We start from the raw sequence: 17,341 nt of genomic DNA, 5'->3' as shown, positions 1-17,341 counted from the left end.
AAAAAGGAAGGGAAAGGAACAAAAAGCAGATTTAGCTACAAGAAAGCCTGTGGAGTTGCTAACGTAGAAAGAGGAAAGGGGCGTTCTGGAAGCCGGAACCATGGGAAAGCTGCCTCAGCAGGTCTCTCAGCGGCATCCACAGGACCACTCTGGTTTGGAAAGGTTTGGGAGGAAGCCTGAGGGCTTGGGCCAGGGCATGTGTGTCCAGCAACCCTCACTGTGGGGACATGGGGGGCAAGCTCGGCTGAGCTGGGAGCCTCTGGTGTTTGCATAGCTCAGGACTCTGAGTGATGGGGGACCAGAACCACCCCGATTTTCAGCTTCTGCAAGAGGAGAGGCATTTTGGCTCATATAACCAAATCACCAAATCACCAAATCACAAGCAGGACAGGATAGCCCCGGGCCTGGGATGTGAACCACGGGCGGGAGCTCAGCCGGCTGCTCCCCATCTCTCGTCTGCTCCTCCCACCTCAGGCCTGCTTTGCGGATCTGGGCACTGTTGGGAAGAAGAACAATGGCCTCAGCCCCAAGGAGCCTGAAACCCTAGCAGACACCCTGTAAGTTGATTGCCATCTGTTTAGTTTCAAAATTTCCCTTTCAGTTGAGTCAGACCCCACCCTTTTTCTCCCGTGTGGACCCTGTAAGCCAATAATCTGCTTCTGTGCAAAAACGCCTGCTTGATGACCTGTATATAAGGACCTAGCTGTAAGCGCTAGGCGCGAATCCCGGACGAGCCCCCCAGTGGGCACAGTGTCTCTGGAGGGATCGCCCCTGTGCAGGTTAAACTTGGCCAATAAATTAACATCTTTGAATCCCTGAAAGTCTCCGACATTTGTTCTCGTGGTTGGTGGATCTAACAGGCACCTGCCCGCCGGACCCCAGGTTTTCCAGCCTAGAGGACATGCAGAATGCGGGGGGACTTTGTGACTGAACGATCCCACGCAGACACTTGTGTCCCCTGAGGTCAGGAGGACCATCCCTGAAGGAACAAGCCTACGTCTGTCAGGGGCAGGCAGGAGGTGAGGCCTGGCTCTGGTAGCCGCTCCCGTGGAACCATATGATTAGAGCCCAGAAAAAGGGCAGGTGTCAGGGAGGTGCCGGGACAGTGGGTGTCCCCCACAGCATATAAGCCAGAGAGCAGGGCTGCCCTGGAGGTCTGGGCTCTTGGCTCTCTCTCTCTCTCTCTCATTTTCCCCAGAGTAGCTGTGGAGCTTTTATGCAGCCCGCAAAGCCCGCCTGGGGAGCTCTGGCCCTCCCTTCATTCTGGCTGTGGGCTGGTCCCTGCAGTCACTTGCCTGCAGGTCTGAGGAGAAGCCTCTCTGTGTAGCAGGATGATACCTCACCCAGGATGCTTCTCTGTGACAGAAGACTCTGGGCGGGGCTGGGGAAAAATAGGCCAAATTCCAAGTCTAAGGCTGACCCCTCCTATGTTGTGCCTCCTCCTGTACGGCGATTGGAGCTCCTTCCCTTTCTCCTGAAGGCCTTTCTCCTTTGGCGAAGGACCATGCTGGCAGTTACAGGGGCTCCTTCCTCCTTGTCTGCGGCTAAACCCCTCGCCCTCCCCAGGGCACGTGTGTTTGGGCCCTGTCTCAGTGCATCAGCCCACCCCTGGGTGTGTGGCCAGCTCTCCACACTTTACAGCGTCCATGAAGCCGCAGTGTCTGCAAACTGCCCACTTTGTACCCCACTCACTCTCCATTTCATTGGTTGGTTCACACCTTGCCGGGGGCTGGGCAGGTGAACCCCACCTCCACCCAACAAGCAACATGTGAGCAAATTGCCACCTGGCCCTCTGCAGAAAGCAACGCAAATCCCTGGACCGTGAGAGCTCACGGTCTGCAAGTCAATCCCCAGGAGCCACAGGCGCCAGCCTCCGCCCCCAACGGGAGCTGCCGTCCATCAAGTGCTTTCCCTGTCCCTGCACTGGACGCTGCCCGGGCTGCTCTCGCACCACCCCCTCCCCGGGGACCTCTACAAGGAAGGGGCTGTGTCCTCATGTGAGAGGTAAGGACACCGGGGCACTGGAGGGCTAAGTAACTGGCCCACATCCACACAGCTGGTGGACAGCGGAGCTGCTTTCCAACCCGGTCCCTTTGACTCTGGAGACAGGCCTTCTGACCTACTCCATGGCCGCTGGTGCCCGAGTGGGGTTGTCGCTGAGCCTGTTCGTGTGTCACGGCGGGGTGGGGGGAGCAGGGCGAGGTCTTCTGTGTGCAATATTAATGAAGGCTTTCAAGCCTACCAACAAGAGCAACAGCAGCAACACCTGTCTCTTAGGGTTATTGTGAATATTAAATTCAATAATGCACGGAGGTGAGTGGTCAGTAACTGCTAGTGTTGACCCCTTGGTATTTGCAGTGACCACAGAAATGCTTGCCATACGGCATCGACGACATAGGCACCGAATGGATTCAATTGGTCAGCAAGATCTGTTGACCCGCCCTTTTTAGTGGTGACAACATTCCAGGGCAGAACAAGGACCTTTGAATTCTTCTGTCTCCCTGCTTTCCTTCCCAGGCTGAAGAGGAAGTGGGGACAGGAAAAGAGGGTCAGGGGCTTGTCCATGGAGTCCCGCCCACTCTGCTTGGCGTGACATTTTAGGTGGACCACTTACCATCTCCAAGCCTCACTTCCCTGGTATGTAGAAGATGGCAGAATAATACGTGCCTCATATGAGGTAGAGGACAGAATAAAATCAAACAATGCATGTGAAACTTTGAACACTGGATTTGGCACACGCCCGGGGTGGCAGACTTTATTTCCCAAAGAGGCCACACCCCTGCGCTCTTCTAAAAGCTTGCCACTTCCACTTGAAGGTCAAGTCTCCTCCCCACTGCCCCCCCACCCACCTGAACCCCGAAGGGCCTTGTGATGTGTCTTCTGCTTGGCTCTCGCGGCTCCCACCTGAGCAAAGAAAAGTCACGATAGCCGTCTCTAGGCCATGTTCTCAGCATAGAAGACACACAGGCTCTTTAGGAAAAGGCATTATGACAGGGCAAGGGACGTTGCTCAGCAGAGACTTCACAGTGACCAGCCCCTCGCTGAAGGCCCAGAATCACTCCCCAGGAAACACGTTGGGCCGGTGTCTGGCTTGTTGCCAGAAGCCCTAACAAAGCAGCTTTCGTCTCTCCCCTCAGGACACTGATGTCCACCTTCTGCACATCACTCTCCTGATCAGAGAAGAAAGAGAGGGTACCTCCTCCTCCCCAATAGTGTCGCCTTGGGAGAGGCCTTCACTTGGTTTATTCTGTTCTGCTGCTTCAGCCCCTGAGCTCCCACCTGTATTTGACCAGTTTACCACGGGACCCCTTTCTGCCAAAGCCCCCACCCACTTCCTGTGACCCTAAGGCACTGAAAAGGCAGTTACGTCTCCCGTGTCCGTGTGGGGTATAGATGTGTCCAACTCCAGCCCAGACTCTAGGCCCAGGCTGCTTAGGCTCATTCATTCCTCAGTGACAGTGGCCACTGGCTGGCTTGGCACCCAGAAGCCCCAAAAGGACACTCAGAGAAGATCAACGTGATATTGTGTCCCTGGCCAAGCCTCCCCACATTTCTTCTTTCTCACTTGTGTGGAGGAGCTCAGAGAGGCAGAGGCGGGCTCCAGTGGTCTGGATGACTCACTTCCTTCTGAGAATCAGCAGCGTGTGTTAGAGGAAGCCAGGCCCCCGAGGGGGCGCCAGATGCCTCAGGGAGCAAAACAGCCGGTGAGGCTGCCGGTGAGGCTGCCTCCAAGCAATAAAACAAAATGAAATTTGACAAAGTTATTGAGCACCCAGTATGCAAATTCTTTGGAAAAGAAAGGAACAAGCGTGAGAGAAAGAAGAGCCATTTTATCCATTTATTATATACAATATTAAGGCACAAGTTTAAGCAGCAAGGAGGAAAATCTTTGGCCGACCAATAGTATCGGTATCTTCGGGGACACACACACACGGTGTTCTTGGGCTCTCCCAACTCAGTGCCCAGACTGGCCCACCCGTGCACGCCCTTCAGCACAGGTTAGCAGACTCAGATGCCCCAACGTGACACTGAGTCCACCGCAGAGCACACAGCAGCAGCCACCAAGGACAGCGACACATACCACAGGCCTGGGAGTGGTGGCATGGGTGCCGTCAGTTCCGAGGCCGCTGCAGGCACCTGCCCTTGTTCCCGGAATCGCACAGATTCTGCACATGCCTCGTGGAGGAGGAGGTTCCATGGTCACTCCTCAAAGGGGAAAACACCGTAACAAAGAAAACCACTGCGGGCAAACTGCTTAGATTCTGTTTTGTAATAAATAGTCACAGGTGTCTACATGTGAACAGAGTCCTAGGCAAAATCACATGTAGACACACCACTGGGCATCAAAGCTTCTGGAGTTGACAAAAGAAAATGCTGAATATGTACTTCATTATATTGAGAACAAAATTTGAATTCTGCAGTGAAGCCACGTTTCATGACAAACACCTCACTCAGCACAGCATGACTATCACATGCACTAGGCATAGCACAGCTTTCCAGGGCGCCTGCGGGGGGTGTGCACTATCGCGTACACACTTATACCCGGGTGTGTGCAGAGATGTGGACACATGTAAGACATGGCACGAGAACAGATTTTTAAAGTGAATGCACTAGAAGTTACATCTACTCATGAAGACTGTCCCCCTTAGAAGCGGTCACTTCGAGGGGCTCCTGGAGTGCAAAGACTCACCCCAAGAAACATCTCAGGGTTTTGGGGGTTTTTTAAGCTCAAATGGGGTGACCTCATCACATCTCTTTATTTAGCCAACTGAGAGAATGACAAACTAAAGTCCATCTTCAAGGACAAAGATTTCTCATGTCTAAGAATAATCAAACGCAGACACGAGGCTCCCAAGTCCCTGCCAACAGGCGTTTGCAGAACGTTGCACCTGGGCAGCCCTGGTGCAACGATCAGTGATCAGTGTGGATCAGTGATCAGTGTGGACCAGTGATCAGTGTGGACCAGTGATCGGTGATGCAGGGATCAGTGTGGAGCCTCCCTGCGGTCCCCTCCTGAGGGAGGCCAGGTGAGATGAAACACGCGGATCTCCTGGGTGTTCAGAACAGCAACTCGACACACAGCCTCACAGCCCTACCTCACAGGTGTGCACCTACACGCACACGTCTTTATACACCATTAAAGTACTAAACAAGAAAAGGGTATGCTACTTCATGGAAGAGGGGAAAAAAAAGCTCATTAATTAGTTCCAGAAGAAATCCATTTACTGAAATGCTGCCCTTTACATGCTCCCAGCGGATCAGCTTCTGGTAACTTCTTAATTACCCCACCTATCTCCCATGGAGCCACACACAAGAGGCAAACCCACTCAACACTGCTCATGCCGAATGAAGACGTTTTAGAAGCCCTGATGAGTTAACCAGAGGAGACATGAAGGCCAGCATTCATAGAGCGTATACCAAGGCTGCCTCAGGTTTAGGGATATGAAGAAGCCAACTGTGGGCTGGATGCTCTCTGGCTACTTAAAGTCTCCGCCATTTAGCGAGGCTGCCAGGTGCCTGCTCACCGTGACCATGGCGCTCCTTTGCTCAGGAGTGCAAGGCCGCTGGGAGCGCATAGGAACACGCGCCTCTGGCACCCGTGCAGGCTCGGAGCAGGGCTTTGGTTTTGGAAAGCACACCGCTTTGACAGGCACAGCTCCCCTCAGAATGGGCATGAGCTCTCTCCCCCTGCCTGGAAACTTTCTAAATCCAAATCTAGTCTTCTCTCCTCCTTGGAGCCCAGCCTCACCGGACACCTGCGTTCAAGCCAGTGTCTGGGACTTAGCGGGCTGCTGCAGCGGAGAACCCTCAGCCCCTCAGCCCCTGCCTCCTGCGGACACAGGTGGCTGAACAAACAGCACCGAGGCTTCTCTGCAGGGGGTGTCCTGACAGCCTCTTCCCTGAGCACCACAACCACCAAACTGTTTTGAGTTCACAACTCATTTGGAGCGACTGTTCCCATATCCAATCCAAGCCCCGTGTGGTCAAGTTCATACATGAACTCCAAAGAGCGAGCCCTGCAGGACTGAAGAGCAGAGGCCCCAGCACTCTCTGCCCTCCAAACAGAGCCCTGGGAGGGACATGGCAGCCCTGTCCTGCACGCCTGCCTGGAACAGGCTGCACACAACACCATCCTCAGCTGCCGACCTCTGGGAAGCATTAGGAAAACAGAAGAAAATGCACAGGCACTGAAATCAGTTGCTGGAATCCAGAGACACCTCCTAGTGCCCAGGCAGCACACAGAAGCTGCCTGACAGCACATCTGAGAAGGAAGCAGGATCACTCTGACATGTCTCCACACCAAGCCAGAGCCTTCACCCTTCACACTGAAAGGGCCTGCAAGTCCCATAATCAGACACCACCAGGAGCTTCGGAAGAAGTCCAGGCCACTGGACAATGCACAAGTGTTTTTACATGGTTTTGTGGCCATGCATATAATGGAACACAAAGATTTCCACCTGGTGTTTGTGGGCAATTCGAGGTGCTCTGGGCCTACTCCTATTCCTCAGCCCCTGAGAGTGGGGCAGTTGTGTGCGCGCACATGCACATCACAGACAGGGGCGAGAGCAGGCTGAGCGTGGCACTGACAGATAGTTATTATCTGCCTCCCCGTCGGAGGTAGCCCAGCTCCCCTGCTCCTAACCTGTGGCTCAGACCCCGGCTCCTCCTGGCTGTGGGACTCTAGCAAGGGACTTGCTCCCTGAGCCCCAGTCCTCCCCCCTGACCTTGAAACAGGAGAATAAACTCATCCCCACTTCCACGTGTCTGGAGGACTCATTAAAAGGTGCTTACCACAAAGTCAGCACTAAAAACTAGAGCTGCCATTACTTCTTCTGAAAATCAAATGAGATCATCTGTTGTAAACTGCCCCAAATGCACAGCGGGTGCTCAGGACTGGCGACCCCTTTTTCCTACACGTAAGCAAGAAAGCGACGAACGTGAAGTGTTAAGGGGCCCTGGTGTGGAAGGAAATCTCCCATTAAAGAAGAAGTTTTAAGGCTACAGATCCCCTCTCTTATGGAAGAGTCTTAGCAGGTTGGAAGAAAAAAAGATTGGCAAAGGCCATAGCACAACTGAGTCACGGTGAGGTCCGTGCTTGCTGACAATTAACACACCCGGCAACCCAGGGGGATGGAGGTGCGCGAGCCGCCCCGTGCTGGAGGGTGCCCCTGAGGGGAGCTAGAGCATGGAGGCGAGGTCTGGGGGAAGCTGGGCTGCAGCTCTCCCTCTCACCCACTTCTAGGGGAGACAGACCATGTTTGGGGTGGCCCAGACACGGGCGAGGGTGGGGGCCGGCAGAGGCAACTTGCCCTCCTACCTCTACATACTTTCTTTCCTTCCTGGTGCATCCTGACATCCGTGGGGGGGGGGGGTGCCATCTACGGAACCACATCACTCATAAAAAGTGATGAGAGCAGAGACTAGAATGGAGACCCTCTGTCCCATGCACAGCAACCTTTTCCTCATTAGTGGGGCCTACGTGCCCTCTCCCCACACCCCAGGGCATTTAGCGAGCTCCTCGCCCCCGAACTGCTCCTCTTCCCCAGGCTGCGCAATACTCAACGACGTTTAGCCTGGGACCGGAGGAGGTGACCAGCACGCAGCACAAGGCTCAGTGCCCACCACAGAGCCGCTTAGGAGAGTCAGTTCCAGCTTCCTTCCTCACAGCCCAGGCCCCGTGGGCAAAGGTCTAGTTTTAACTCTCCCCCTTCAGCGCTTTCTGTCATCCTTCACACTCCTTCCTCAGTTTGGGGAGGCTCTAACTCCACCCAGGTCACACTCTGAACACCGACCCTAAAATGAGCTCCCTAAGCCAACCCTCCTGGACAGTGCTGAGGCGCAGGCTTCCTCCAGGTGAGGCTTCGTTAAGAGGAGCCAGAGCTTGTCTTTCTTCCCTTAAGGCAGGTGAGGAAAGGGACCCGGAATAACACGCATCCAGCTGGCCTGGAGCAAGACAGCAGGACCCTGCGAAAACTTCTGACAGCCTGGCCACTGCTCCTCTTTCCTGACCCAGCGCCTCCCAGATTGTCAGGAAGGGCCCTCGTCTGGGCCGGCGGACGTGAGCCCTCATGCCCCGGGACTGCTGCACTCGCTCCTGGCCCTTTAACGTGGTATTTTCATCTTACTTTGGGTAACTTGCCCCAAACTGAAATCTTGAGAAATCAGACCAAACTGTATATGTAACTGGCCCGTTAGGTTCCAAAGCAAGTTCACAACGGAGAAAACTGAACACACGTGTGCTGACCATCACAAAAGTCCGTGTGCTCATCAGCAGCGACCAGAACAGTGTGAGGGGCAGGGAGAGTGGGAAACATGCCCCAGAACCACAGCTTGAGAAAGTATACCAGGGGCCTGGGGACATTCTGGGCGCCACCAAGCCCAGCACTGTTGGCTCCTTGGGGTGCTGTCCTGAAAATCTTACCCCAACAGAGCAACGTGGGGAGGGGAAGTACCCAGCCCCATGCAAAAGAGCTCATGTGAGAGAGAAAAAAGCCAGGGCTGTGACCTTAACACAAGATGTCAGAGTGGCCACGGGTCTCCGGCCTCGCCACAGCCTCCCCAGCGCAGTCTGAGTAGCATGAGCAGCCACAGCCCAGGGAGCAGCCAGGAAGCCAGCCTCTGGCTGCGCCCCACCTGTCACCGTGGAACACAGCAGACACCGAGACACGTCGGACACTACTCTGACAAATACTGGACCTCTTCTGCCGTGTCTTATTTTAAAGTTTAAAAAACAAGGAAGGGAAAGAAAGAGTGAAATGAAAGAAAATGAAGCAAAACCAGGGTGAATCAGGGAAGCCGGGAAGAATGAGCACCAAGAACGCAATGCCCCTGCTCAGGTCAGGAAGCACGGCCGAGTCCACAAGAGCTAAGCAGCCCCATGACCTGAAACACCCGAGCCAGGCAGGTAATTTGGGAAGGACCGTGTTCCAGACGCCCCGTCACCCCGCGGCATTCAGCTCACGTCACACACACACATTCCCGGGACACCCCGCGGAGGGCACAGGCGATATTACACTGATGCCCAGAGGGGCGCCCAAGGATTTCTAGGAGGTTCTTCTGAAACAACAAGATGCTAAAAGGCAAGGAGAATGGGGGTATTGCAAGGAAGATTCATGTTCAGGTTTATCCATTTATAACCAGAAAACGGGTGTACAAAGACCCTCCCCATGAGATACATTTTCTGTACAATGAAAATTCTATTTCCCATTTCTTGTTTCCAAACCTACATGCGTCGTCTCTCTTCCACCATATGCAATAAAAATCCATAGCATTCTCTTCATCTTCATTCAGGTAGGTCTCCCGATTTTTTAACATTTATAAAAAGTGTTCTCACTAATCTGACATCTTTATCAGTTCCAATCATTCCTGACTGTCCATCGACAACCTTCCTGATCATTCTGCTCCCTCTTTGCCACAACATTCCTTGTTGGCTTCTCAACGTTGGTTCCCGAACTCAGCAGGGCCGCCGGCGTCAGATGAGGACTTCCATCATCTCCCCGTCGGGGAACTCGGGCTTGTGCGGCAGGCTGCCGCCGCGGCCTTTGTGGTCAGGTGACTTCCCGTGGCCAGGAGAGTTCTCTGCCAAACACAAGGGGACATCAGTAGCCCGCTCTCCAGGGAGGACACTGGTCTTACCAGGTCTCTCTGCAATGGAACCATTTCAGATGCCACCGCTCACCACCCGGGCGTGTGGCAAAGGCCGCGTGACCCGGCCCTGCGGGAGCGGGTACTTTCACACATGCCCTGCCTTCCTGGAAGAGGGCATTCCAAGAATGGAATCTCAAAAAAAAAAAAAAAAAAAAAGGCAGTGCTGTATATATTTATCTATTTTGTAGGATGAAAATAAAGAACTCCCTTGAAACAGTGAATTTATGACCCCAATAACCCCACCCTTCAAAAGAACTGCTGAAGAGAGCTATCTCCAGGACTAAGATTAGTCCCCAAGATGAAGCCAAGTGTATTCTTTACTCGGATGCTTCTGGGTTCATCACAAGCTCCTACCTCCAGCTGTCCTCTTACAAGTTTTAAAGTGACATCGGTGCTGGCCTGAGGGTGGTGGCAGAAGCTCCCCTTCTCTGTGGTTAAACCTGTCTCCTCCCTCAGTCAGGAGGCGCTCCCGACCCCAAATCCTTGGGCCGCATGCACATACCCCGCGCCTCTGATGCAGCGGTGGGTGCTGCTGACTCTCCAACCCCCCTCAGAGCCTGTCCATTTTGCCCCCTGTAGGGAAGGGCTGCTACAAGCGTACACCAAAAGGGCACACTCAAGTTGTGTGATCCTTGGAAGGGTGATACATTAAGAGTGTCTGCACACATTTTATTCCCATGAGAGCAAACACAGCCTACATGCTCTAGGGTAACCATAATCATAAAAAAACACTCCATAAACCGAAAGCTGATTGGTGGCTCGGCCACCTCCCCAGCTCAGCGACAGCCCCCGTCTCTCAGGCCAGAGGGCTCTAGGGTTTCTCTGATGAAAAGGAGAGCAGAACCTCTTACCCAGTTTCTCTGCCGTCCCCTTGGCCGCTGGGTGTTTCAGGACCGGGCTGTTGGAAGGGGTCACGCCCAGCCTGCCGCGGCTGGGCAAGGAGGCCATGTTGGGCCAGAAGAGTTCAGCGCTCTTGTCCGTCTGGGTGCTGCTGTCCTTGCTGCCGGTCTTAGCGTGGGCGCTGCTGGCTGGTGTGGCAGACGCTGTGGGGGACAGTGCCGCGGCAGGCGGGGCGGGCAGTACGGGGGCGGAAGCGTGTTCGTGGTTCTCCTTCCCCAGAAGCAGCCCTGGGGACAGAAAGACAGCTTTTCCAGTGTTAGTTCTTAATGCAAAACAAAACAAGAAAAGCTGTCTTGGAGATAATTTCCTTCTTGACTGACTATTGTATTCATTCATTGATTCCTTCACCAATTGCATCTACAAGCACTTATTATATGTCTGATACATTGATAAGCACTGAGGAAATTTTCTTTAAAAAGTCTCCTCCCCTCAAAATCTGTAGTTCTTTTCTTGAGGGAAAGAGTTGTAAAGTAAACTGGTTATATAATAACTAGGAGGATAAAATTATTCTAAGGTGGTTTGAGGCGCCTCATAGACAGTGGTGGGGGGCAGCGTGGCATTGCTGCAAGGGTTTTCAGAGTCGACCCTTGCTTCACCTCGCGTGACCCGGGAGGGCTGGCCCGGAGCAGCGGCTATGTGCCTAAGAAAACCAGAAGGATTTCCTGGTCTGACACACGGTCCCGCCAGCCCGAGTGGCCCATAATTCCACTCCACCCTTGGCACTGGATGGTCTCCCGCAGTGCCAGGTTCAAACACAAACTACTTTTCAGGTCAGAACAACACTGAGTTGTCCACATTATTATCCAAAAGAGACCCCTGCAGCTGAGAGCCACGGCCCCAAGAAGCAGGAACCAGCTGGGCTCCAGGGAAGAGCCACTCAGCCTGTTCTTCCTCCCACCCCAGAGGAGGCAGGGGCGGGTGGGGGGGGCGAGGAGGGCACGCCACCAGGGAAGGGGGGCATGATGGGCAGCGCTCTTCCTTCTCCTCAGCGTCTCCCAGCAGAGTGGACAGGAGAGCAACTTTTTTATTCTTAAATAATGAAACACAGCACACATTCAGAAAAGAGGCAGCACTCCAGAACACTAGCCTGTAGAAAGCGTGGTCAGCACAATCAGCTATTTGTTCACGTATCTTAACTAGCCAGCAATTCATGAAGTATCCTCACCAGGGCTGTTTCAAGGTGCCCATTTACAACTCAACACAGAGCAGTTCAGTTTGTCTACAGCTCTCGCTTCTCTAACGACATGTGCCTATTAGTTAGTTACTTGGCTATATCGTTAAATGAAGATTCGATTCAGTGGGTGGGACCCGAGACTCTGCTTCTCTAACAGGCTCTGAGGTGATGCCGGTGACTCGGGGCCAGACCCCACTTTGAGTAGCCGGGGTCTTGAGCTAACGGCTTCACACACATCATCTCACCTTGTATATTTCACAACCGTCCCATGAGACATGTCCTGTTGTTATCTTCTGTTTTAGAGATAAGCAAATAGCAGCTCAGCGAAACAAACTTCTCACAACTAAGCAGCAGCAGGAAGGGGACCCAAACCCAGCTGTACCCGGCTTTGCACCAGCCTGTGTCCTCCCCACCCAATCAGCCGCCTGTCAAAACTCTGCAGTCAGACAAGGATGTTCTTGTGGAACTGAGTCACTAGGCAGTCATGCCACCTGGAGCCCCTGAGCCACCAGGAAGGTCTACACTGCCCCCTCTACCTCCTTCCACAGCCCACTGGGCAAGAGATGGTGGAAACGATGCGGGAACTGGGCAGGGGCCCGGGAATGTGTGCCTCGGCCTGGCCTGTCGGAGCCCCTCTGTTTCTGTGACGTGTGGACACCCATTACATGACACCAGTGGAACCCCAGAGCAGAGAACACAGCAGTTCTCCCCGCAGACTGGGTCCAGCTCCCAGGCCTGGTGTAGACGTGCCACACGCTGAGGGACAGACGCACAGACACCAGAGAAATGCCCGCATGGCTGGATACCACAAACCAGCCTGAGTGCCTTTCGGGCTCTTTACCAGGCATCTGAGCACCGACTCCCAGGCTCTCTCATCGGGCTGGGAGCTATGTGTCCTTGGGAGGGTCTTTGATGATCCCAGCTGCCGTCCATGCACGTCCTCTTTGAAGTACATTTCCTTGGAGGCCAGGGACTGCTGAAGTGACCCGTGGAGGGACTTCAAACAGGGATTCTGGCTGGGTGCCTTTGATCCCCCCTACTCTGTCAGGTTCAGACTGGAAGCTCTTACCCCCTTTGGCACAAAGCAGCCAGGCCCCTGCTGACAAAAACTGGCTCTCAACTCCATTGATAAACAAAGCACGCTCTGACCCAGGGTCAGGCATCAAAGGAGGGCCAGACCCCGGAGCTGCCAGAGTGCAGGAAAAGAGTGGAGGACGCGTGTCTGGGAACGCTGCCTGCGTGCCGGGCGGCGCTGCCCACTTCCTCTCTGGAATCGGCGAGCCTGTCGAGACAGGCCGGCCCTCGACCCAGGAAACCCACTCGTGGCTAACACCACATCTGCAGAATTCTTAAAATTCTGCCTGTGCAACAATACAAAAAGAACAATGACCACCAACCTCTTCCGCTCTAGCATGCTTCCCCCAAAGTGCTCGCTCCCCAGTATCTCAGCGTGTCCTCACCAGAGCCCCTGGGACAACAGGGCAGACACTGCCCTGCTTCTCTAGGTACAGAAGCAGAGGTGGAACAGTCTTACAACTGGTCCGGGGCAGGGCCAAGTTCAGGGGCCTGACTTCTAAGGGCTTTTCCTATGGGAACACTTTATGTTGTAAGGGTCGGTTGCCTCAGCTTACAACAGTCATGCTAGCAACTGCATGAGTCAACCCGCAGCTAACGCCAATCTTGTGACAAAGCCGTTGCTCCCAGAGCTCTTTTAACTTCCACGGCCAAAGGAGAGCTGATTCTCCTCCCCATTTCACAGATGAATGAACTGAGATGTGGAAGTATTCAGTGGCATTTCCATTCCCATGAGTGACAGAGCCCAACACCACGGAAGTGTCATGGCTCTTTGCACCAGACAAAGTTGCCTCTCAGTGCTGGCGTGGCTCTTGCTTTCCAGAGGCGAGGCTGAAGGAGGCGTGGGGCTCACCTATGCTTCCCTTCCAGGTCCTCTCTTCCTTCTTCTCCTCAGCTAACTGGCTGCTGGTGAGGGAGGTCTGGCGGGAGTGGGTCCCAGTGGCGGCGGCAATGGAAGGGACGGAGCGGGCCGGCCGAAGGCTCGAGGCGTCCGTCTTCCCGGCATCTTTACGGGATCGCTGCTGAAGGACCTTAATCATGGCGTCCTTCTCTATGATCTTGGCGTGGAGGTTTTTAATGCTGTGTAACAAAACAAAATAGAACAGTCATACACAAAAGCCTAGAAAAACTCGAAGCGTTGCTCTCAGGCTGCCCCAGGGACCTGAATTATAATTGAGGATGGAGAGTGAATCGCAGTCAAGTCTTCAAACATTTATTATCTGCGAACCATGTAAGATGGATCTTTGCAGTAGATCAAAAAGGTACACCTTCTCTGGTCCCTCACGAGGCTCTGGGGCTTCTGGGAACCCGAGGACGTAGGTTAGCATGACCGTGGCCTCCTAGCAGGGCCCCCGGACACAGCGCGCTCAGGGACCAGCTCAGGGACTGGAGTGCAGGGAAGGAGCAGCAGGAAACATGGGAACTACGAATATGAAGCCTCACACAGGGCCAGCTTCCCAAGGAAGTTAATTTCCCTACTTTCTGAAAAAAAAAAAAAAAAACAATGAAAAGATGAACAGGTTTTCTGGGAGAAGACAATTTTTCCCACGATGGCCAAAAACTAGAATTGGAAAACACTTGAGTTCTTTTCACAACAAGGAGAGTAACCGCTGAGCCTGTCAGTTGTCCCAAGCAGGATGAGGCTGGCCTGTGGGCACCAACGTCGGTCACTGGGGTCTAGAGGTGAGTGATCAGAGTGGAGCCCAGTATCACGGACGTGCGCACAGCTGTCCCTTACGTGTACTCCATGTCCTGACACCTCCTGGTGGCCTGCACCACCTCCTCCTCCTCCTGCCAGATGTGGGCCTCCAGCGAGCCCTCGCCGTAGCTGCCGCTCCTCGAGTGGTTGATGATTGTGGTGTCCCTGGCAACACAGGACATGCGGGAGTGACGCAAATGCTCATGAGAAGGCGCCCAAGGACACCACACTGAAGACATCTCCCCACAGACCCCTTCACTCCCTCCGCCTCTCCTAAGTCCCAGCCAATTCTCTCCCTCAACTTGACAGAATCACGACAGTACCTAAGGAAAACAAAATAAAATCCTAAACTAAAAACCACCTGCCCCTTCTCCTAACAACACTGTATGCTAAGCTGTGTAGCACACTATGAACACGGACACTGTGCATCGATTGACATATGGGCACTATTGTTATATTTGTGAGTGTTTCCCTTTCACACTTCCTTATCCCTCCTGACTTTCTCAGAGTTGAAGTTTTATTTCTACTCCTCATCCACAGAGCAGCTATTTCAGGAATTTTACAGTGAAATGAAGACTCAGAAAAGACTTAAAACTGTACTGGTCCTCTTGAACAGAGAGGTTGGAGCCAAAATCTTCCACCATGTTTGCATTCTAGCTCACTGCTTGTTTTACGGGCCCCTGCCCAGGATTCGGGTCCACTCAGCAGCCACACTGTGTGGCAGCCACGCTGGCCACACAGCAGAGAGATGAAGAAGACACACCCCCTGTGCTTGGACAGTCCAGTCCAGGGGGTGGAGGAAGGGGAGGGACAGACACAGGTAGGCTGAAACGGTGGAGCTGGAAGCAGGTGTCTGATAGAAAACAGCTGGTCAAAGAGAACCATCCCCGCCACTGGCTTCAGCAATGCAATCCCCCGGGTTAACGAGGGCTGGTGAAAATGACAGAGCTGTGCCACCTACACGGTCTCTGTATATCTTTGACTGAAGGGCGCAATAATGTCTTTGATCAGTGAATGCTAAATTAATGAGAAACGACCTAGCAGCCAATGGTGTCCAGCCTTTGGCACCTGTGGGCCGCACTAGAAGAAGAAGAGTTGTCTTGGGCTACACATTAAATACACAAACACTAACTAAAACTGATGAGCAAAAAAGAAGGTTTTAAGTAAATTCACAATTTTATGTTGAGCAGCATTCATAGCCATCCTGGGCTGCATGCAGTCTGCAGGCCGGACACCCTTGAGTCTAGGCAAACCGTTCACGTCTTTTAAAATGCATAATCCAGTGCTACTGTCATATTTAAAATCTAACATGTCTCTGCTAGAACACTCAAAAACAGCAAAAAAGAGCCCCCACTTTAATCTTTTTTAACAACAGCTGCCAATGAACGAGCATCTCCCCCACGCTGAGCACCGGGGAAAGCACGTCACGCTGGCATCTCATTTCATTCTCAGAGCAGCAGGTGCGGTGGGTGTTACCACCCTCGTTCTGCAGGCGGCTCTGTAAGAACACCCGGTGCGGGACGGTGGAAGGGAATTCTCACCCAGGCATGTACCAACTGCCCTGTGTTATGCCCTTAACCATCACCGTACACGCCAGACGTCTCCTGTGTTTTTATGAAGAAGGCCTCGGCAAAGACGCACGTAGATAACGTAAACCCATAAAGCAGCCACACATGAGAATGTGGCTTCAGTGCAAACAGCAGCTCAAAATGAATCATAAAAAGCTCAGGAATGTGGAAAAGAGGCGAAGTGCTTTAAACGTGCTGGCAAAAACACAAGTCCACTCTGTGGTGCACAAGAAACATCGATCGACACAGGAATTAGTGGCTGGAGAAACATTTTCAACCAATTTACTTTTGGAGAATTCATTCAGATCCAGAAACAGACTTAAAAATTCATGTTTCCTGCCAAGTCAGGTCAGCAGGCACAATCAAACAAAAACAACTTAGAAGACAAGTATATAAGGCTCTCAAAAAAAAATATTACATTGCTTTAAAATCTGTAAAAAGCTTCAAAACCATAAAAAAGGCCCTATCTCTCAAAATTCTGATCCATGGTGCCAAGATGCATTGGGAAAGGCAAAATCAGCTGGTACACAAAAGGCATTTTCTTTGTTTAAAAATCATTACTTATAAATGGGAAGTATTCATCAGTGGCTGAAAGACACAAAACTAATGACTGGAAATACTAATTTTTACCAATGTGTAAGCAGTGATTTAGCATTTAGACAAGAGCTCCGAATTTTAACCTTTCTCAAAAATCTTTCTTTCAACAGAGAAGCAATACTGAAATTACGGAGGTTTTCTTTGAAAAGAACATTAAGATTGGAGCTAAAAACCTGATTTTTCTCAAGACTGTGGCAAGGAGTGGTCAGTAAGGAGGTCGTCAGTAATTCCACAGAATTATTAGATGCTCAACAAGTAACGTGGAAGCAAAGAAGGGCGGGGGGCAGAAGGGGTGGAAAGGGCTTCGTTCCACCCGTCTCGTTCTCTGAGGGCAGGTGGCAGCATCATGTGAGGAGCTGATGGCAGCTGGGTTGTGTGGTTCTACTCATGCCCCTAGCACCCCACTCCTGTGCCCCCATACAATTCTCATGCTTCACACCTGCTCATTGCCCCAAGTTGGGAACTGCCTTGCCTGGTTTCAGAAGCTGTAACCGTCCCGTGGCTAAGGCTGAGTGAGTGACCACAAGCCAATTAGGAGACAAAGCTTATCTTCCTTGTAGGGGTGCCACCCCTGCCCCCATTAACTTCACCCTGCTTGGCCCTGGGCAGATGACTGGTTAGCTAATGATGGGTAAGATTCCTCAAGGCAGGGACGACCTAAGACAGGCACAGCCATGAAGG

At 52.7% G+C, this 17,341-nt stretch overlaps 1 protein-coding gene across 4 annotated transcripts in view; it reads right to left on the bottom strand.

The window, feature by feature from the left end:
- Window positions 1-9,116: 9,116 nt before the first annotated feature.
- The window catches only part of AMOTL1 (angiomotin like 1), a 142,354-nt gene continuing 134,129 nt past the window's right edge, over window positions 9,117-17,341 (bottom strand). For all 4 annotated transcript variants that reach the window (XM_037029710.1, XM_037029709.1, XM_037029711.1 and 1 more), the window contains 4 exons: window positions 14,535-14,660; window positions 13,650-13,876; window positions 10,500-10,775; window positions 9,117-9,579 (listed from right to left, as the gene is read on the bottom strand). In XM_037029710.1, the coding sequence (XP_036885605.1) occupies window positions 9,473-9,579; window positions 10,500-10,775; window positions 13,650-13,876; window positions 14,535-14,660 (736 nt within the window). In that variant the 3' untranslated portion in view covers window positions 9,117-9,472. The remainder of the gene's footprint in view (window positions 9,580-10,499; window positions 10,776-13,649; window positions 13,877-14,534; window positions 14,661-17,341) is intronic.

Source organism: Sturnira hondurensis, unplaced genomic scaffold (genome assembly GCF_014824575.4).
Source record: "Sturnira hondurensis isolate 20B ecotype Veracruz unplaced genomic scaffold, ASM1482457v3 Scaffold0020489, whole genome shotgun sequence".
In the NCBI taxonomy this organism is placed as follows: Eukaryota; Metazoa; Chordata; class Mammalia; order Chiroptera; family Phyllostomidae; genus Sturnira; species Sturnira hondurensis.
The sequence above is the reverse complement of the archived record's forward strand: the minus strand, read 5'-3'. Positions and strand labels throughout refer to the sequence as shown.